Source organism: Ranitomeya imitator, chromosome 3, assembly GCF_032444005.1.
Source record: "Ranitomeya imitator isolate aRanImi1 chromosome 3, aRanImi1.pri, whole genome shotgun sequence".
Taxonomy (NCBI): domain Eukaryota; kingdom Metazoa; phylum Chordata; class Amphibia; order Anura; family Dendrobatidae; genus Ranitomeya; species Ranitomeya imitator.
This window is the reverse complement of record NC_091284.1, coordinates 836823127-836844456: the sequence shown is the minus strand read 5'-3', so window position 1 is coordinate 836844456 and position 21330 is coordinate 836823127. Positions and strand designations below refer to the sequence as shown.

At 45.8% G+C, this 21330-nt stretch overlaps 1 protein-coding gene across 1 annotated transcript in view; it reads right to left on the bottom strand.

Moving 5' to 3' along the window:
• The window catches only part of LOC138671842 (zinc finger protein 420-like), a 79750-nt gene that overhangs the window by 12739 nt on the left and 45681 nt on the right, over nt 1-21330 (bottom strand). Inside the window, exons 8-10 of the mRNA XM_069759973.1 lie at nt 6737-6959; nt 5450-5509; nt 4980-5096 (exon numbers count right to left, since the gene is read on the bottom strand). Of these exons, the coding sequence (XP_069616074.1) occupies nt 4980-5096; nt 5450-5509; nt 6737-6959 (400 nt within the window). The remainder of the gene's footprint in view (nt 1-4979; nt 5097-5449; nt 5510-6736; nt 6960-21330) is intronic.

Below are 21330 nucleotides of genomic sequence, written 5' to 3'. Positions count from 1 at the left end.
AGAAACAGAGGGGAACAGGATATCGGAGAAGGTTATTAAGATACACATACACTTCATACACACAGGGCTGTGAAGTCGGTGTCCATTTTGGTGGAGTTGGAGTCGGTATAAAATGGAACGACTCCTAAAATATTTAATACATTGGGTTCAGTAGTGCAAGGCAGGATGAGGTGTAAATGTTTTCATAAGAATTTGGGAAAGTTATAAAATGTCCTCTAACTGTTCTGTTCCTGATCTAAGGATCTCGGCTTTTAGTTGAGATGAATCTCCTGCACTTTATGTCCACGTCATTAGTGACTGACCGGTGCCGGGGAGTCGGAAGTCAGAGGTTTGGATTGCCGACTCCACAGCTTCGCATACACATATACATATACACAGTTTTAGAGTGAAAAAAAGTTCAAGGGAGGGAATTTTAACCCCTTTCCATCATCAGGCGTACATTTACATCGGGGCTCCAGCGATGAGCCCACATCTTTCCGGGGACATATCAGCTGTTTTGAACAGCTAACACGTGCCAGCAATAGCCGCGGGTGGAATCGCGATCCACCCGCGGCTATTAACCAGTTAAATGCCGCTGTCAAACTCTGACAGCGGAATTTAAAATGTGCTTCCGGCAATCGCGCTGGAAATACGCACACCGGTGACCCCGTCACGTGACCGTGAGTCAACGGTGTGCTGGTATGGCAACCTGAGGTCTCCTGGAGACCTCTATGGTTGTCAGTGCTGGCTTGCTGTGAGCGCCACCCAGTGGTCGGCGCTCATAGTAAGTGAGTAAATCTGCTACATAGAGGCGATCTAAGCATCACCTCTATACAGCCGAGCCCATCGGGTTGTGGCAGCTTCTAAAAAAGTTCAAATCACCCCCCTTTCACCCCATTCAAAATAAAACAATAAAAATAAAATCAAACCTAAACATATTTGGTATCGACGCATTCAGAATCGCCCAATCTATCAATCAAAAAATGATTAACCTGATCGCTAAATGGCGTAACGATAAAAAAAGTAAAAATTACGTTTTTTTGGTCGCTGCTACATTGCATTAAAATGCAATAACGAGTGATCAAAAGATCATATCTCCACCAAAATTGTATCGTTAAAAACATCAGCATGGCATGTAAACAATAAGCGCTCACCCGAGATCATGAAAAATGGAGATGCTATGGCTATCTGAAAATGGCGCAATTTTTATTTTTTTTTACAAAGTTGGATTTTTTTTCCACCACTTAGATAAAAGAGAACCTAGACATGTTTGGTGTCTATGAACTTGTAATGACCTGGAGAATCACAATGGCAGCTCAGTTTTAGCTTTTAGTGAACTTATTAAAAAAGCCAAACAAAAACGTAGTGTGGGCTTGCACTTTTTTTGCACTTTCACCGCACTTGGATTTTTTTCCTGTTTTCTAGTTCACAACATGTTCAAAAGTACAACTTGTCCTGCAAAAATCAAGCCCTTACATGGCCATATCGATGGAAAAATAAAAAGTTATGGCTCTGGGAAGAAGGGGAGCGAAAAATGAAAACGCAAAACTGAAAAAAACTCCCATCACCCCTCCCCAAAACTTTCACTTTCATGAGCAGGCCAAATTGTTACTTTATGTGGTAATAAGTTTAGAACGCTTCATCAGATCCTCCTTATCCTGAGACTGTTTATTCATGACATATTGTACTTCATGATAGTAGTAACATGTGTTCTCTATAACTGACGTTTAATGCGGGGAAAAAATTGTATATTTGCCAAAATTTGTAAATTTTTGCAATTTTCAAATTTTTTATTTGTATGCCCTTATACTAGAGAGTTATGTCACACAAAATAGTTAATAATTAACATTTCGCACATATCTTTTTTATGAAAGCAAAGTTTTTTAACTCTTCATGAGTGGAGGTTTTTTCGTTATTTTTTTTGCTACTCTTTTTACCGGAGCCATAACTTTTTTATTTTTCCGACAATATGGTCATGGGAGGGCTTGTTTTTTGCAGGATGAGTTGTACTTTTGAACAACACCATATTTCATTGAACATATCATGTACTGAAAAATGGGAAAAAATTCAAAGTGCAGTGAAATTGCAAAAAAAGTGCAATTCCCACAGTTGTACTATTACGCCCGATGTCGGAAAGGGGTTAAACAATTTTTTTGTTAGGATGGGTTAAAAGTTGACCAGCGATTTCTCATGTTACCAACAAAAAGTACAAAACCATTTTTTTTTTAGGGACCACCTCACATTTGAAGTGACTTTGAGGGGCCTACATAACAGAAAATACCCAAAAGTGACACCATTCTAAAAACTGTACACCTCAAGGTGCTCAAAACCACATTCAAGAGGTGTATTAACCCTTCAGGTGCTTCAGAGGAATTAATGGAATGTGGAAGGAAAGAATGAATATTTTATTTAAGACTCAATTGTTTTTATTTTCACAAGGTTAACAGGAGATAATGGACCTCAAAATGTGTTGTGAAATTTCTCTTAAGCACACTAATATCCTATATGTGGGGAAAAACTACTGTTTGGGCGCATGGCAGGGCTTGAAAGGGAAGGAGCGCCATTTGATTTTTTGAATGAAAAATTTGATGTAATCATTAGCAAACACCATGTTGCATTTGGAGAGCCCCTGATGTCCCTAAACAGTGGAAACTCCTCTGTAAGTGATGTCATTTTACAAACTACACCTCTCAATTAATTCATCTAGGGGTGCATTGAACATGTGCCTCACAGAATTTTATACCAAAGAAAGAAAAATGACATTTTTAACACTAAAATGTTGTTTAGCCCAAATTATTAATTTTTATAAGAACTAATAGGGATAAAAATGGATCGTAGTCTGTTGAACAATTTTTTCCTGAGTGCGCCAATACCCTACATGTCATCGGGAAATATTTTTCAGGCACAGTGCGAAGCTCAGAAGGCAAGGAGTGCCAGATTTTACTGTTATGGTTTGGAGGTGCCATGACCCACTGGGAGAGCCCATGAGGAGCCAGAACAGCAGAACCCCCCATAAGTGACCCCATTTTATAAACTACACCTCTCAATTAATTCATCTAGGTATGTAGTGATCATATTAGCACCACGAGTATGTCACAGAATTTTATACCATTGGGCAGTGAAGAAAAAAAAATAATTACATTTTTATCACCGAAATTTTGTGTTAGCCCCAGATTTTACATTTTCAAAAGGGAAAATAGAAAACTGTTGTGAAGGGGTTAATGGCTGGGTATTAGTTTCATTTTATTTATTTTTGCCCCTTCACTTTTCAACAGCCATGAAGTTTTTATTTTTTTCACTGACATGGCTGATTGAGGATTCTTTTTATGCAGGGAAGATGTATGACTTTTTTTGCATTGTCTGGGGTGCGCATAAATTACTGTTATCTGTAGAACTTTTCTTGCTGTCACTTATAGGAAACAACAAGTGATCATGATCAGAGAATTCTCCTGGTTATTTCAGTCATGTACAGTGCCTTGCGAAAGTATTCGTCCCCCTGAAACTTTTCAACCTTTTCCCACATATCCGGCTTCAAACTAAAGATTCCAAAAGTAAATTTTTGGTGAAGAATCAGCAACAAGGCCATCACACACCATACGTAAGGGGTGAGGGGGCTGTGAGGGCCATCACACCATGTGCAAGGAGTAAGGGGCTGTGAGGGCCATCACACCATGTGCAAGGAGTAGGGGGCTGTGAGGACCATCACACAATGTGTAAGGATTAGGGGGCTGTGAGGGCCATCACACCATGTGCAAGGAGTAGGGGGCTGTGAGGACCATCACACCATGTGCAAGGAGTAGGGGGCTGTGAGGACCATCACACCATGTGCAAGGATTAGGGGGCTGTGAGGGCCATCACACCATGTGCAAGGAGTAGGGGGCTGTGAGGGCCATCACACCATGTGCAAGGAGTAGGGGGCTGTGAGGACCATCACACAATGTGTAAGGATTAGGGGGCTGTGAGGGCCATCACACCATGTGCAAGGAGTAGGGGGCTGTGAGGACCATCACACCATGTGCAAGGAGTAGGGGGCTGTGAGGACCATCACACCATGTGCAAGGATTAGGGGGCTGTGAGGACCATCACACCATGTGCAAGGAGTAGGGGGCTGTGAGGGCCATCACACCATGTGCAAGGAGTAGGGGGCTGTGAGGACCATCACACCATGTGCAAGGAGTAGGGGGCTGTGAGGACCATCACACAATGTGTAAGGATTAGGGGGCTGTGAGGGCCATCACACCATGTGCAAGGAGTAGGGGGCTGTGAGGGCCATCACACAATGTGTAAGGATTAGGGGGCTGTGAGGGCCATCACACCATGTGCAAGGAGTAGGGGGCTGTGAGGGCCATCACACAATGTGTAAGGATTAGGGGGCTGTGAGGGCCATCACACCATGTGCAAGGAGTAGGGGGCTGTGAGGGCCATCACACCATGTGCAAGGAGTAGGGGGCTGTGAGGACCATCACACCATGTGCAAGGAGTAGGGGGCTGTGAGGGCCATCACACAATGTGTAAGGATTAGGGGGCTGTGAGGGCCATCACACCATGTGCAAGGAGTAGGGGGCTGTGAGGGCCATCACACCATGTGCAAGGAGTAGGGGGCTGTGAGGGCCATCACACTGTGCGCAAGAGGTGTGGGGGGCTATGAAGGCAGAGCATGGGAGGATGATGAGAGTCGTCTTCAGCACCCGGTCCCGGGGAACCGTGCTAACTGTACTGCTGCTTCTCAGGAGCCGGTACATGTCACATGTATGACATCCCTGTGTGTCATCAGTGTGCATGTGTGCGGGACGTTTTACTGGCCGTGATGCTGATAAAAGAAAACGGACATGTCAGCATATTTTGCCCATAAACACGGGGCGTGGAAACACACTGACATGTGCACAGAACGGCTTCGTGAGTCGCCACGTGTGGCCTCCGGACCATCGGTCGTACACCCATGAAGATCTCCAGACTACGAGCAGCGAGGAGGGTGAGGAATAAAGACAAACAAGAAATACCGGAGCTGCGGTCACTGCGTCTTCTCCGATCTCTGGGGGAAGTTTCCTGGTTTTGTGATGAGACTTGTCGCCTCCATTCTCCTCAGTCCTGGAGCAGCATTTCCTGTCCCCTGTAAACTACAACTCCCAGCATCTTCTGTGGCTTCTCTTCTCCCAGTGTCTGATACAGTGGGATCCCCCTCAGTACAGCAGTCACCGCCGTCTAGCACTCCTGAGATCTCCCTCTGTTCTTCAGCATGTGAGGCAGGAAGTGTAGCAGGAAGGGGCGGGGTTTAGGCTGCAGACTTCCTGTCCCTGCAGTGAGCGCCGCCATCTTGTTGGTGGCGTCTCCTAGTTCCCAGGACTCGCACCTGGTGGCAGCAGGCGGCTGCTCCTCCTGAGCTCAGGGGCAGAGAAGATGGGGTATTAGTGGCAGAAGCCATCGTCCTGATGGCTTGTACACCATACTGCTATCCCAGTACTATATATACACTCGTCTCGTCAGAGCGGCGGTTACACAGCACATGGCGGCACCCAGCTTTACGGAGACTCTGAGAGACATAAATGCAAGTTTAAGCAGGATCATTCCCAGAGGCGTCGTCCTTAAATTACAGCAGCATCTAATTCGCTGAACTCTACATCTGCAAAGATGGGTCCATAATTCACTTCAAGGAGAGGCTTAAATTCCGACTATACCTGCCCAGTAAGAGCGAAAGTATGAAAGTGCAGTAAATGTGAGAGAACATCAGGCACAAATAGAATTAGGGTTTGTGCAGGAAGGCACACCTGGATATAAGGTCCTAAATGTCCCCTGACCTGGGAATGAGTGGCAAATTTGTGCTAGATTTCAAAAATATTTAGAATTGAGAGTCCTCAGTGGTTGATACCTTTTAATGACTAACTGAAAAGATGGTAACAAATTGCAGCTTTCGAGACTACACAGGTCTCTTCATCAGGCAAAGACTAATAGAAATTATGAGGAATCACATATTTATCCACAACACTGCACAGAAATAATGTCATAGATAAGACAGGTGATGTGAAGCAGAACTACAATTATGTGAGAGTGATAAACAGTTATGTCTATAAATATTGGAACAGTTCATAGATAAGGAGTGAATGTTTTATTGTCCTCTGATTGGGGTCTGGTTCTGTGTTGTGATGCCCCATAAAGTCGGAAGAGCAAATTCCTTAATTGATGTAAAAAAGACATAAATCCATGCGACACATTCATGCGTGTTAAAGGTCGTCATCAGCTTATATTCCCAGACTCTTCTGTCTCTCTGAGATTTGAAATTACCTTTTAATACAAGTAATTTCATGTCCATAATTTTATGATTTGGGAGACAGAAATGTATTGCCACAGGTAGATCCATTTTTTTTTCTCTTATTGTGTGATGGTGAGAATTCATCCTTGTTCTCAGTTTCTGCCCTGTCTCCCCTACATACAGACCCCCAGTTGGACATTTAGTACATATAATTAGGTACACCACATTAGAAGTGACGCAGCTGAAAGTACCTGGGATCTTGTAGTCCTGATGTGAATTGGGGATCTTTATCTTGTCCGTGGTCATTATAAATGGACAGGTTTTACATTTTTTCTGGTTGCAAGGAAAGGTTCCTGCAGCTGTTGGAGAGGACAGGGAGCTCTTGACAATGATGCTTCTTAGATTTGGGGGCTGCCTAAAACACAGTAGTGCAGGGTCTGGAATAATGGATTGTAATTGGGCATCTTTTTGCAGTAAAGGTTGTAATTTCCGTGCAGCTCCCCTCAGCACCTCCAGATTTGGATTGTAGGTAACTACTAGAGGCACCCGGTTATTTTCTTCTTTAGCTTTGTAATGTAGCAGGTGATTCCGTGATATTATGGTGGTTCTTGTGATCTGGTTTTCAATTGTTCTTGGATGGTCGCCCTGGTTCAAAAAGGTCTTTCTGAGGCGACCAAGGTGTTCATCCCTGTCCATGGGGTTGGGACATATACGATTGTATCTGATGGCTTGGCTGGAGACAATAGAGTTTTGTATGTGTTTTGGATGGAAACTGTCCCATTTAAGGTATGTTGGACGGTCGATTGGCTTCTGATACAGGGATGTCTCTATTTTATTGTTCTGCAGCTTAATGATGGTGTCCAAAAAGTTAATTTCAGTGCAGGAGTAGTTGAGTGTCAAGTTGATGGTGGGATGAAATTGATTAAACTGTTGATGGAACGTCTTTAGCTGCGGGTCAGACTCCGTCCAGATGATTAAAATGTCATCAATGTAGCGGTAGTAGGCCAGGGGCCTGATGGGACATGAGGACAAAAAGTCACTTTCAAGCTTGGCCATGAAAAGATACTGTGCATACTGTGGGGCCATTTTACTTCCCATCGCTCTACCAGTCTCCTGTAGATAGATCTTCCTGTCAAATTCAAAGTAATTGTGGGTGAGGATGAATTTTATAAGTTTCACCACAGAATCCGCATCAGTCCCTGTGTTTTCCAGGAAGAATTTGCAGCCATTTAATCCATCCTGGTGTGGGATATTGGAGTACAAAGATTCCACATCCATGGTGGCCAGGATGGTTCCTTCTGGTAGAAGACCTATTGCTGATAGTTTATTCAGTAGGTCAGTTGTGTCCTGAATGAAGCTGGGTGTATCCTTTACCAGGGGTTTAAGAATACCCTCTACCCATCTAGATACCTGCTCAGTAAGGTGCCCACATGTGAAATAATTGGTCTTCCTGGGTTTCCAGATTTGTGGATTTTGGGAAGCATGTAGAATGTCCCTGTTCTTGGACTTTCTGGTATCAGGTCATTGGTTCTTATGGATTCGTCGGGCAGACAAGATACCAACTTGTTTAGTTCCTTGTAATAATCCTGTGTAGAATCTGACTCCAATTTTTTGTAGTAGCGTGTGTCCATAAGTTGTCTGTTTGCTTCCTTCATATAGTCTGATGTGTTCATCATGACAACTGCACCTCCATTGTCAGCAGATTTAATGATTTCTTTGTTGGTTTTCAGAGACTGTATGGCCTTTCTCTCCTGGGCACTGATGTTGGATGCTTGTCTCCTGTTAGCATCTATGATGGTGGATTTTATCAAATATCTGAAGGAGTCTATATAGTTCTCCAAATGAGGGTTGCTGTTGTGAATTCCGCTCTTGGGCTCCTGTCATGATCCCAATGGCAGGGGATCACTAAAGGACAAGCACAGATACAAACAAGCTCTAGGGCGATGGAACCTGAGCTGACCGCGACCCTGAACCTATCACACAAATAAAAGTAGCCGGGGAACATGCCTACGATGATCCTAGACGTCTCGCTCCAGCCGAAGATCTAACTTCCCCTATTAGAAGAAACACAGACCTCTCTTGCCTCCAGAGAAATACCCCACAGAAATAGCAGCCCCCCACATATAATGACGGTGAAATGAGAGGAAAGCACATACGCAGTATGAAAACAGTTTCAGCAAAATGAGGCCCGCTAAAGCTAGATAGCAGAGGATACAAAAGTGAACTGCGCGGTCAGCGAAAAACCCTTCAAAAAACCATCCTGAAATTACTTGAACTCATGTGCCAACTCATGGTACATGAGGAGCAATTTCAGCCCACTAGAGCAACCAGCAGCAAAGAATCACATATCTGCAGGCTGGACTAAAAACCAAATAAAGCAAAACACCAAAACAGGAAAATCCAAACTTAGCTTGACCAGAAGGTTCTAGGAGCAGGGAGCAGAGGTAACAAGACACACTGGATACATTGATAACCGGCGAGGAAATGCCAGCAAAGCCAGGTTAAATAGGAAACTCCCATATCCTGATGGAACAGGTGGAACCCAGAGACCCAGGAAAGACAAGTCACCCAGTACCATCAGTAACCACCAGAGGGAGCCCAAAAACAGAACTCACAACAGTACCCCCCCCTTGAGGAGGGGTCACCGAACCCTCACGAGAACCACCAGGGCGACCAGGATGAGCCCTATGAAAAGCGCGAACCAAATCATCAGCATGAACATCCGAGGCAACCACCCAAGAATTATCCTCCTGACCATAACCCTTCCACTTGACCAAATACTGGAGTTTCTGTCTGGAAACACGAGAATCCAAGATCTTCTCCACAACATACTCCAATTCTCCCTCCACCAGCACTGGAGCAGGAGGCTCAAGCGAAGGAACAACAGGTACCTCATACTTCCGCAACAACGACCGATGGAACACATTATGAATAGCAAACGATGCCGGGAGATCCAAACGAAACGACACAGGGTTAAGAATTTCCAAAATCCTATAGGGACCGATGAACCGAGGCTTGAACTTAGGAGAAGAGACCTTCATAGGAACAAAACGAGAAGACAACCACACCAAGTCCCCAACAAGAAGTCGAGGACCCACGCGGCGACGGCGATTAGCAAACTGCTGAGCCTTCTCCTGGGACAACTTCAAATTGTCCACCACATGACTCCAAATCCGATGCAACCTATCCACCACCATGTCCACTCCAGGACAATCAGAAGGTTCCACCTGACCAGAGGAAAAACGAGGATGAAACCCCGAATTACAAAAGAAAGGAGAAACCAAGGTAGCAGAACTAGCCCGATTATTAAGGGCAAACTCGGCCAGCGGCAAAAAGGTAACCCAGTCATCCTGATCAGCAGAAACAAAACATCTTAAATAAGTTTCCAAGGTCTGATTAGTTCGTTCAGTCTGGCCATTCGTCTGAGGATGGAATGCAGACGAAAAGGACAAATCAATGCCCATCTTAGCACAGAACGTCCGCCAAAATCTAGACACAAACTGGGATCCCCTGTCAGAAACGATATTCTCAGGAATCCCATGCAAACGAACCACATTCTGAAAAAACAGAGGGACCAATTCAGAGGAGGAAGGTAACTTAGGCAAGGCTACCAGATGAACCATTTTAGAAAAGCGGTCACACACAACCCAGATGACGGACATTTTTTGAGAGACAGGGAGATCCGAAATAAAGTCCATGGAAATGTGCGTCCAAGGCCTCTTCGGGATAGGCAAAGGTGACAACAATCCACTGGCCCGAGAACAGCAAGGCTTAGCCCGAGCACAAACCTCACAAGACTGCACAAAAGAACGCACATCCCTCGACAAGGAAGGCCACCAAAAAGACCTGGCCACCAAGTCTCTAGTACCAAATATTCCAGGATGACCTGCCAACGCAGAAGAATGGACCTCGGAGATGACTCTACTGGTCCAATTATCCGGAACAAACAGTCTCTCAGGCGGACAACGATCAGGTTTACCCGCCTGAAACTCCTGCAAAGCACGTCGCAAGTCTGGGGAGACAGCAGACAAAATCACCCCATCCCTAAGGATACCAGAGGGCTCAGAATTTCCAAGGGAGTCAGGCACAAAACTCCTAGAAAGAGCATCCGCCTTCACATTCTTTGAACCTGGCAGGTATGAAACCACAAAATTGAAACGAGAGAAAAACAGTGACCAACGAGCCTGTCTAGGATTCAGACGCCTGGCAGACTCAAGGTAAATCAATTTTTTGTGATCAGTCAAGACCACCACACGATGTCTAGCACCCTCTAGCCAATGACGCCACTCCTCAAATGCCCACTTCATGGCCAAAAGTTCCCGATTACCAACATCATAATTCCGCTCAGCCGGCGAAAACTTTCTAGAAAAAAAACGCGCATGGCTTCATCACTGAGCCATCGGAGCTTCTCTGTGACAAAACCGCCCCCGCTCCAATCTCGGAAGCATCAACCTCAACCTGAAAAGAGAGCGAAACATCTGGCTGACGCAACACAGGAGCAGAAGAAAACCGGCGCTTAAGTTCCTGAAAGGCCTCCACAGCCGCAGGAGACCAATTAGCAACATCAGCACCCTTCCTAGTCAAATCCGTCAAAGGCTTAACAACACTAGAAAAAGTAGTTATAAAACGACGATAGAAATTAGCAAAGCCCAAGAACTTCTGTAGACTCTTAAGAGATGTAGGCTGCGTCCAGTCACAAATAGCCTGAACCTTGACGGGATCCATCTCAATAGTAGAAGGGGAAAAAATATACCCCAAGAAAGAAATCTTCTGGACTCCAAAGAGACACTTTGAGCCTTTTACAAACAAGGAATTGGCCCGCAGGACCTGAAACACCTTCCTGACCTGCTGAACATGAGACTCCCAGTCATCAGAAAAAACCAAAATATCATCCAAATACACAATCATAAATTTATCCAGATATTCACGGAAAATATCGTGCATAAAGGACTGGAAGACTGAAGGAGCATTAGAAAGTCCAAAAGGCATTACCAAATACTCAAAATGGCCCTCAGGCGTATTAAATGCGGTTTTCCACTCATCACCTTGCTTTATTCGTATAAGATTATACGCACCCCGAAGATCAATCTTAGTGAACCATTTAGCCCCCTTAATGCGAGCAAACAAATCAGTCAACAATGGCAAAGGATACTGATATTTTACGGTAATCTTATTCAAAAGACGATAATCTATACAAGGCCTCAAGGAACCATCTTTTTTGGCCACGAAAAAAAAACCTGCTCCCAAAGGGGACAAAGATGGACGGATATGTCCCTTTTCTAAGGACTCCTTAACATAATCCCGCATAGCAGTATGCTCTGGCACTGACAGATTGAACAAACGACCTTTAGGAAATTTACTGCCTGGAATTAAATTTATAGCACAATCGCAATCCCTGTGAGGAGGAAGCGAACTGAGCTTAGGCTCCTCAAAAACATCCCGATAGTCAGACAAAAACACAGGAATCTCAGAAGGAGTAGATGAAGCGATAGAAATCGGAGGTGCATCATCATGAACCCCCTGACAACCCCAGCTTAACACAGACATTGATTTCCAGTCAAGGACTGGATTATGAGTTTGTAACCATGGCAGACCAAGCACTAGGACATCATGCAAATTATACAGTACCAGGAAGCGAATCACCTCCTGATGAACAGGAGTCATACGCATGGTCACTTGTGTCCAGTACTGAGGTTTATTCATAGCCAAAGGTGTAGAGTCAATTCCCTTCAAAGGAATAGGGACTTCCAGAGGCTCCAGACTAAACCCACAGCGATTGGCAAATGACCAATCCATAAGACTCAGGGCAGCGCCTGAATCCACATAGGCATCGACGGAAATGGATGATAATGAACAAATCAGAGTCACAGACAGAATGAACTTAGACTGTAAAGTACTAATGGCAACAGACTTATCAACCTATTTTGTGCGTTTAGAGCATGCTGATATAACATGAGCTGAATTGCCACAATAAAAGCACAACCTTTTTTTCCGCCTATAATTTTGCCGTTCACTTCTGGACTGAATTCTATCACATTGCATTATCTCAGGTGACGGTTCAGACGACACCGCCAAATGGTGCACAGGTTTGCGCTCCCGTAAACGCCGATCAATCTGAATAGCCATAGTCATAGACTTATTCAGACCAGTAGGCGCAGGGAACCCCACCATATCATCTTTAATGGCCTCAGAAAGGCCATCTCTGAACTTTGCAGCCAGGGCGCACTCATTCCACTGAGTAAGCACCGACCACTTCCGAAATTTTTGACAATAAATTTCTGCTTCATCTTGCCCCTGAGAGAGGGCCAACAAAGCTTTTTCAGCCTGAATCTCTTGGTTAGGTTCCTCATAGAGCAAACCGAATGCCAGAAAAAACGCATCCGCATTAAGCAACGCAGGGTCCCCTGGTGCCAATGCAAATGCCCAATCCTGAGGGTCACCCCGCAGGAAAGATATAATAATCTTGACTTGCTGAGCAGGGTCTCCAGAGGAGCGAGATTTCAAAGAAAGAAACAACTTGCAATTGTTCCTAAAATTCAGAAAACGAGATCTATCTCCAGAAAAAAACTCTGGGACAGGAATTCTAGGTTCAGACATAGGAGCATGTACAACAAAATCCTGTATATTTTGAACCTTAGCGGCAAGATTATTCAGGCTGGAAGCCAAACTCTGGACGTCCATGATAAACAGCTGGGATCAGAGCCATTCAAAGATTAAGAGGAGGAGGAAGTAGCCAGGCTGCAATAAGGCTAGGCAGCAAACTCTGAGGGAAAGAGAAAAAAAAAAAAAAAAACTTCCTCAGACTACTTATCCTCCTACTTCAGCCAATACAATTAACACTTTGTGGGCCGGTTATACTGTCATGATCCCAATGGCAGGGGATCACTAAAGGACAAGCACAGATACAAACAAGCTCTAGGGCGATGGAACCTGAGCTGACCGCGACCCTGAACCTATCACACAAATAAAAGTAGCCGGGGAACATGCCTACGATGATCCTAGACGTCTCGCTCCAGCCGAAGATCTAACTTCCCCTATTAGAAGAAACACAGACCTCTCTTGCCTCCAGAGAAATACCCCACAGAAATAGCAGCCCCCCACATATAATGACGGTGAAATGAGAGGAAAGCACATACGCAGTATGAAAACAGTTTCAGCAAAATGAGGCCCGCTAAAGCTAGATAGCAGAGGATACAAAAGTGAACTGCGCGGTCAGCGAAAAACCCTTCAAAAAACCATCCTGAAATTACTTAAACTCATGTGCCAACTCATGGTACATGAGGAGCAATTTCAGCCCACTAGAGCAACCAGCAGCAAAGAATCACATATCTGCAGGCTGGACTAAAAACCAAATAAAGCAAAACACCAAAACAGGAAAATCCAAACTTAGCTTGACCAGAAGGTTCTAGGAGCAGGGAGCAGAGGTAACAAGACACACTGGATACATTGATAACCGGCGAGGAAATGCCAGCAAAGCCAGGTTAAATAGGAAACTCCCATATCCTGATGGAACAGGTGGAACCCAGAGACCCAGGAAAGACAAGTCACCCAGTACCATCAGTAACCACCAGAGGGAGCCCAAAAACAGAACTCACAACAGGCTCCTTCCGGTGGTTGTAAGTGGCACTTTTGTGAGTTCTGCTCTTGGGCTCCCTCTTGTGGTTTCAAGTGGTATGGCTGCTCCTTGGAGTTAGCTGTCTTCAGCTGCCTCCACTTATCGTCTCTTCTGCTCGGCTATTTAGGCCTGGCTTTTCCTTCAGCCAGTGCCACTTGTAAATGGTTCCTGGTTGGATTCACATCTCTTTGGATTTCCCTGTTATCCTGACCAGTTCAGCTAAGCTAAGTTTTTGCTTGCGCTTTTCTGTTCACAGATTGTGGACTTATCCGTTCAGTGCTTTCTATGTTTGTCCAGCGTTATCAGTATGAATTAATTTTTGTAGTGTTTTATACTGACCGCACAGTATTCCATCCTGTCCTATCTATCAAGCTAGACTGGCCTCCTGTGCTTATCCTGGTTTCATTCTGTGTATGTCTTTTTCCTCTCCACTCACAGTCATTATTTGTGGGGGGCTAATCTATCCTTTGGGGATTTTCTCTGAGGCAAGATAGTTTTCCTGCTTCTGTCTTTAGGGGTAGTTAGCTCTTAGGCTGTGACGAGATGCCTAGGGAGAGTTAGGAGCATTCCACGGCTACTTCTAGTGTTGTGTTGAGCTTAGGGACTGCGGTCAGTACAGTTACCACTTCCCTCAGAGCTCGTTCCATGTTGCTCCTAGACCACCGCATCATAACAGGTTGCGTCCAGGTGGAGGTGACCTGTCTGACCTCTTCTTAGTTGTTAGGATCCCTTTTCCTTCAGTCCGAGTGTTTTCTGAATCTTCTGTATCTTTAAAATATTCCCTCAGACACAATCTCCTGAAAAAATGTTCCATATCACTGCAGAGTTCAGTTTTATCCAGGGCCTTAGTAGGAGAAAATGAGAGTCATCCAGAAAGCACGGCCAGCTCCACTTTGTTGGGTTTATAATCTGAGAGATTAATGACACAGTTAGATGCTTTTGTGTCGGGAATGGAGTGGTTGTCCAAGTTGTCAGGTTTTGGCCTTGTTTTGCATCTGTTTGTATAGATTCCTGAATTGAGGCGCAATCTGTGCAGTTTATTTTCCTTGTTATGAAACAGAAAGGTCCGTAGTTTCTTGTAGTATTGTTGTAATCTTTGCATTTTCTGTAAGTGTTTTCCTCAGAGTTTCAAATTGCCCTCACACTCATAGGTGGACATGGGTCACCATCGCTCCGTGGAGAACGTCTACACCATCATCTCACTCTGCAGGTCCCTCACTATAAGAGGTACTGTGCGCGAAAACCAGAGAGGCCTACCATGGTCGCTAATGGGAAGACTGCCCAGAAAGGGCGAGAGCAGAGGCTAGTGTAGATACAACCTGCTGATAGACCAGACGGAGGCACAGACTGCGGTCGCCATTTTGCCATAGTCCTAACCACACCTATTTACAATTTATTTCTATATTCAGGATGGTTAGGACCTAAGGATTTATGTTTTGCTCATCCATAGTTGTAATAGGCAGAACTTTTTAAGTGCCATTTTTCCAAATAGGTCTACAAGGCCGTGTTGACATGTAGCATAAATGGTGCATTTTTTATGCTGCTTTATATCTATATCTGCACCACACAACGCAATAACAGTCTTCTCTTTGTGGGAAATCAGGATTCTGAGAAACTGAATCCTACCAGACACATCTATGTGTAAATCCCAGAGAACGGTTGCTTGCTTCTTGGCATAAAGTCTTCTCTTTTCCGGGGTGTCCCCGAACCTCGACCGTATTTCAGTAAGGCGGAATCTCTTGCTGGACACTATGAGTGTGCGCCGCCGCCTCTTGATTCTCTGATCTGGTTCATCACAACACCTCTATTCCAGCCTTACACATCAAATCTTCTAATGCATTTTTGCTGCATTTTCTCCTAATTTGATGCATTTTTGGTGCAGATGTGAAGCCGCATTTTTAAAGCTATGTCATGTGCAACAAAAATGAATGTCAATAACACGAGTACTGTATTTTACGAACTATAAGACACATAGTACCACCCCAAATTTTGAGGAGGAAAACATGAAATATGTTTAATCTGTCAAATAGGAGTCCCTATTAGAAATTTAGCTTACTGGGTGAGGCAGCAGTGGAGCGGGGTCACACAGGAGGCAGGCGACAGCTGGAGTGGGGAGATGCGAAGGGCCATGGACTAGCAGGAGTGGGAGTCATGGCGGTGGGCTTCAAGTAAATATTGGCAGTGCAGGAATTAGCAGAGTCCCCGCTCTGGACATTGATCTCCTGTGGTGGGCTTCAAGGAAATGGCCACCGGAGTCAGCGCATGTGCAGATTGAGATCTATATCTGTGCATGCCCCACCTCTGGAGGCCAAGGCCCTCAGCATCACCCTCCTCCTACTGCCGCCAGCTTCCTGCCACCTATTACCCTGCTCCACTGCCGCCACTTCGCTCCTGACTTGCACCACCGACATTTTTCTGATGCCCACTGCCGAGACACCTCCTCCTCCCAACCCAGATCCTGCTGCATCACCCATCTCCTGCCACCACCGACTTCCTGCAGCAATGACCCTGCCTCCTGTGACCCCGCTACCCCACTGTACCACAGTGAGCTATATTCAGACTATAAGATGCACCCCCATTTTCCTCCCCTCGGTAAAATACAGTTTCATTGTCAGCATTTTTCCTACCAACGTATCGTGATTTGCAGTAGAATTCTATTTTATTTTTTTTTTAAATTGCACTAAAAATGTCAGAATTTTTATTGTTTTTCACAGGTTTTTTTTTAGTAATTTTACAGAAAAAAAAATCTGATTTTAGTTTTACCCTCTAGAGTACGGGTAGATAAAGATACATCTCTATATACAAGAGTTTGTGTGTTTTTTTTCACCGGTACAATGTGCCTGTAAAGCAGAATACAATGCATATTCAAGTAGAGAGAATTCTCCTCTGCTGTGTATTGCAGCCTATGACTCCTAGCTAGTGCTGCTGCCTCCCATGCTACAGGTTGGGAGTTCAACGCCTGGGGAAGACCAGACTTAAAGAAAAGAATGAATGAGTTAATTCAATGTCAGTATGTACAGAGCAGACAGAGGACGGCTCATTCCCAGAGGCAGAGGAGGCGCTACTGGTAGGAGAATGGTGAGCCATAATATACTGAACAGCCATGTTGGCTCTAGCAGCCATCTTGTGCAAAGTCAGAAACCAACTGATTCTGCCGCTAAGAAGCTAATAAGATGTACTTCTGAAAGCCCTAGACAGATTGGAGACACAAGCTGAGATCACAGCCATTAGCAGGTGTAGTTACTAGTTGGCATATACACAGGTTAATTGGATCAGCTGCAGGGCAATGAGATAATAGATGGCAACATATGGTAATAAATAAGTGTACTTGTTGTAGTGATATTGGAAAACAGACCAATATAGTTGTCAATATAGTGGGAATTATGGGACAGGGCGAAGAGCTGTGATGTGATTAATGACAGTGGCTAAAGGTACCTGCACACTGAACAACTTTAGAACAATAACGATAGCAATCCGTAACGTTGCAGCGTCCTGGATAGCGATCTCGTTGTGTTTGACATGCAGCAGCGATCAGGATCCTGCTGTGACATCGTTGGTCGGAGCTAGAAGGCCAGAACTTTATTTCGTCGCTGGATCACCCGCTGTCATCGCTGAATCGGCGTGTGTGACGCCGACCCAGCGATGTCTTCACTTGTAACCAGGGTAAACATCGGGTTACTAAGCGCAGGGCCGCGCTTAGTAACCGGATATTTACCCTGGTTACCATTGTAAATGTAAAAAAACAGTACATACTTACATTCCGTTGTCTGTCGCGTCCCTCGCAGTCAGCTTCCCGCACTGACTGTGAGCGCCGGCCATAAAGCACAGCGGTGAAGTCACTGCTGTGCTCTGCTTTACGGCCGGCGCTCACAGTCAGTGCGGAAAGCTGACGCCGGGGGACGCGACAGACAACGGAATGTAAGTATGTACTGTTTTTTTTTTTTAGATAACCAGGGTAAACATCGGGTTACTAAGTGCGGCCCTGCGCTTAGTAACCCGATGTTTACCCTGGTTACCCGGGGACCTCGTCATCGTTGGTCGCTGGAGAGCTGTCTGTGTGACAGCTCTCCAGCGACCACGCAGTGACGCTGCAGCGATCGGCATCGTTGTCTATATCGCGGCAGCGTCGCTTAATGTGACTGTACCTTAAGAGGAACATGGAAATTTACGAGATCTAATGAAGTTTTGGGTAAAAAGCCTGAAAGTCATTACAATTAACCATTGTACGCTTTGTTCTCGAATATATGTGTATAGGTCTCTGCTGCAAGGTGTAGCTTTTTTAATGTCTAAACCATGTATAAAAAGCCCGTTACTGTTGTTCAGGACCACACCATCGCCGGCCCATTTCCAGATATCCCAGCATTACTTTGTCTGTCTGGACTCCTGTTCGTGCTCGCAAGCTTTGTCTCACTGCCTTTCAATGAACTGTTCTGCTGCGTATCTTCGAATAAACTTCAGTCTCAGCTACATATTTTCCCAGCTCTCAGTAAGGACTTTCTTACACTTCTGAGTAGGGTTGAGCGACTTTTACTTTTTTAGGGTCGAGTCAGGTTTCGCGAAACCCGACTATCTCTAAAGTCGAGTCGAGTGAAATCGGCCGATTATGGCGAAAAGTCGGGGATCGACCGAAACACGAAACCCAATGCAAAGTCAATTGGAATTTTTTTTTTCCTCTCTCTCTCTCTCTCTCTCCCTCTCCCTCTCCCTCTCTCTGTCTCTCTCTCCCCTCCGTCCCTGACCAGAAAAGCTGGTGTTACACATTTCAAATCGCTACTGCGCACAAGCGACAAGATGACGATAGGCGTCCACGCCCCTAAGACCTATGTCATCACTCTGCCCACGGTCCTTCATTGGCTGAAAAAATGGCGCCAAGCGCGTCATACGAAACGCGACTTTGGCGCGAAAGTCGCGTACCGCATGGCCGACCCCACACAGGGATCGGGTCGGGTTTCATGAAACCCGACTTTGCCAAAAGTCGGCGACTTTTGAAAATGAACGATCCGTTTCGCTCAACCCTACTTCTGAGTAATGAACTTAGTAATACAGGGAGTCACTGCACGACCGGAGACGAGACATCTCACATAGCGAGAGAAAGTCAGAATGCAGCCCTGACCTCCGTAGGACTGTCCCACTGGATCTGTCATGGTTGGGGTATAGTATAACATTTTGGTGTTTTTTTGCTGTTCTGGCACCATGGCACCCACACAGACCTTCTTAGCCGGAGGCATATATATATAAATCATGGGGCACCATAGCAGAAGCCCTAATTTGGCCCCACCCACTACCCTAAAAAAATATTCAGCAGAGAAGGTGGTGACACAGCAGGATATATTTCCCATCTTTTAAAGACAGAAATTGCATCACATACACAGTAATTTTGCCTCTATTGAAGCCCCTTTGTCTTATTATCCACTTTGATTCCCTTTCATGGTCCCCATAAAGTATGATAGCAACAGAAAATAATGCAAAGTATAATACCCCACCAGCAAAAAAGGAAAGGAAAAAGTTCCAGCACCAGGCGTCTCTTCATAACATCTTCAGTAATTTATTCTCATGTCAAGAAAAAAACATCATGTGGGGACGCAGCCCCTACACGCCTGACGCGTTTCCAACAAAGTTCTTAGTCATAGGCATATGAACAATACATAAAAACATCCTTATATACCATTCCATTAAGTAAAACCACATACACCTGTTACTTAAAGTGACTCTGTCACCTGAATTTGGCGGGCTCTCTGTCCGGTCCGATGGGCGGAAGGAAGGGCATGAAAGGAGAGAAAACACCGCCCATCGGAACGTCAACAGAGCCCGCCAAATTCAAGTGACAGGTTCCCTTTAACATGATTGGTTTACATTCATTACAAAATCAAATGTGAAGCCGACCAGAACTCACGACGCCTACTCAGATTATCGCCTCCTTATCCACACAAAATAAGTTTGTGAGTGATATCCCTACTGACTCAATAACAACTCTGTGTGGATTAGCCTGTGTGTTGTGCATCACAGCTGAGCATCTGCTACAATGACATCCACTGCGGTCTATTTGTGCTGTGCATCACAGCTACAATAACATCTAGTACAATCTGTTTTTGTTATATTTCACAGCTGAGCATCCGTTACAATATCATCTATTGCAGCCAATGCACACAGTGTATCACAGCTGAGCCTCCGCCACAATAACATCCAATGTAGCCTATGTATGCTGTGTATCACAGCTATACATCTGCTACAGTAATGCCCAGCACAATCTGTATGCGATATGTCTGTGTGCGATATGTGTGAAAGCTGAGCATCTGCTGCAATAGCTTGAAGAGAAAAAAAATAATAAAATAGTAGCCTGTATGTTGCACATCACAGCTGAGCATCTGCTACCATATCACCCAATGCAGCCCATGTATGCTGTGTATCATAGCTGAGCCTCCACCACACTAACATCCAATGTAGCCTATGTATGTTGTGTATCACAGCTATACATCTGCTACAATAATATCCAGCGATAATTTAGCAGTGCAGGGAATCTCACTCCCAACTCTATGATCCAATAGGCTTCCCTACAACTCACAGTACGCTACCAGTCCCCACCACGGGCCGGCTTCCCTACACCTCACAGTACGCTCCCAGTCCCCACCACGGGCCGGTTTCCCTACACCTCACAGTACGCTCCCAGTTCCCACCACGGGCCGGTTTCCCTACACCTCACAGTACGCTCCCAGTCCCCACCACGGGCCGGTTTCCCTACACCTCACAGTACGCTCCCAGTTCCCACCACGGGCCGGCTTCCCTACACCTCACAGTACGCTCCCAGTCCCCACCACAGGCCGGCTTCCCTACACCTCACAGTACGCTCCCAGTTCCCACCACGGGCCGGCTTCCCTACACCTCACAGTACGCTCCCAGTCCCCACCACAGGCCGGCTTCCCTACACCTCACAGTACGCTCCCAGTTCCCACCACAGGCCGGCTTCCCTACACCTCACAGTACGCTCCCAGTCCCCACCACGGGCTGGCTTCCCTACACCTCACAGTACGCTCCCAGTCCCCACCACAGGCCGGCTTCCCTACACCTCACAGTACGCTCCAAGTTCCCACCATAGGCCGGCTTCCCTACACCTCACAGTACGCTCCCAGTCCCCACCACGGGCCGACTTCCCTACACCTCACAGTACGCTCCCAGTTCCCACTACGGGCCGGCTTCCCTACACCTCACAGTACGCTCCCAGTCCCCACCACGGGCCGGCTTCCCTACACCTCACAGTACGCTCCCAGTCCCCACCAGAGGCCGGCTTCCCTACACCTCACAGTACAGTCCCAGTCCCCACCACAGGCCGGCTTCCCTGCACCTCACAGTACGCTCCCAGTCCCCACCAGAGGCCGGCTTCCCTACACCTCACAGTACGCTCCCAGTTCCCACCACGGGCCGGCTTCCCTACACCTCACAGTACGCTCCCAGTCCCCACCACGGGCCGGCTTCCCTACACCTCACAGTACGC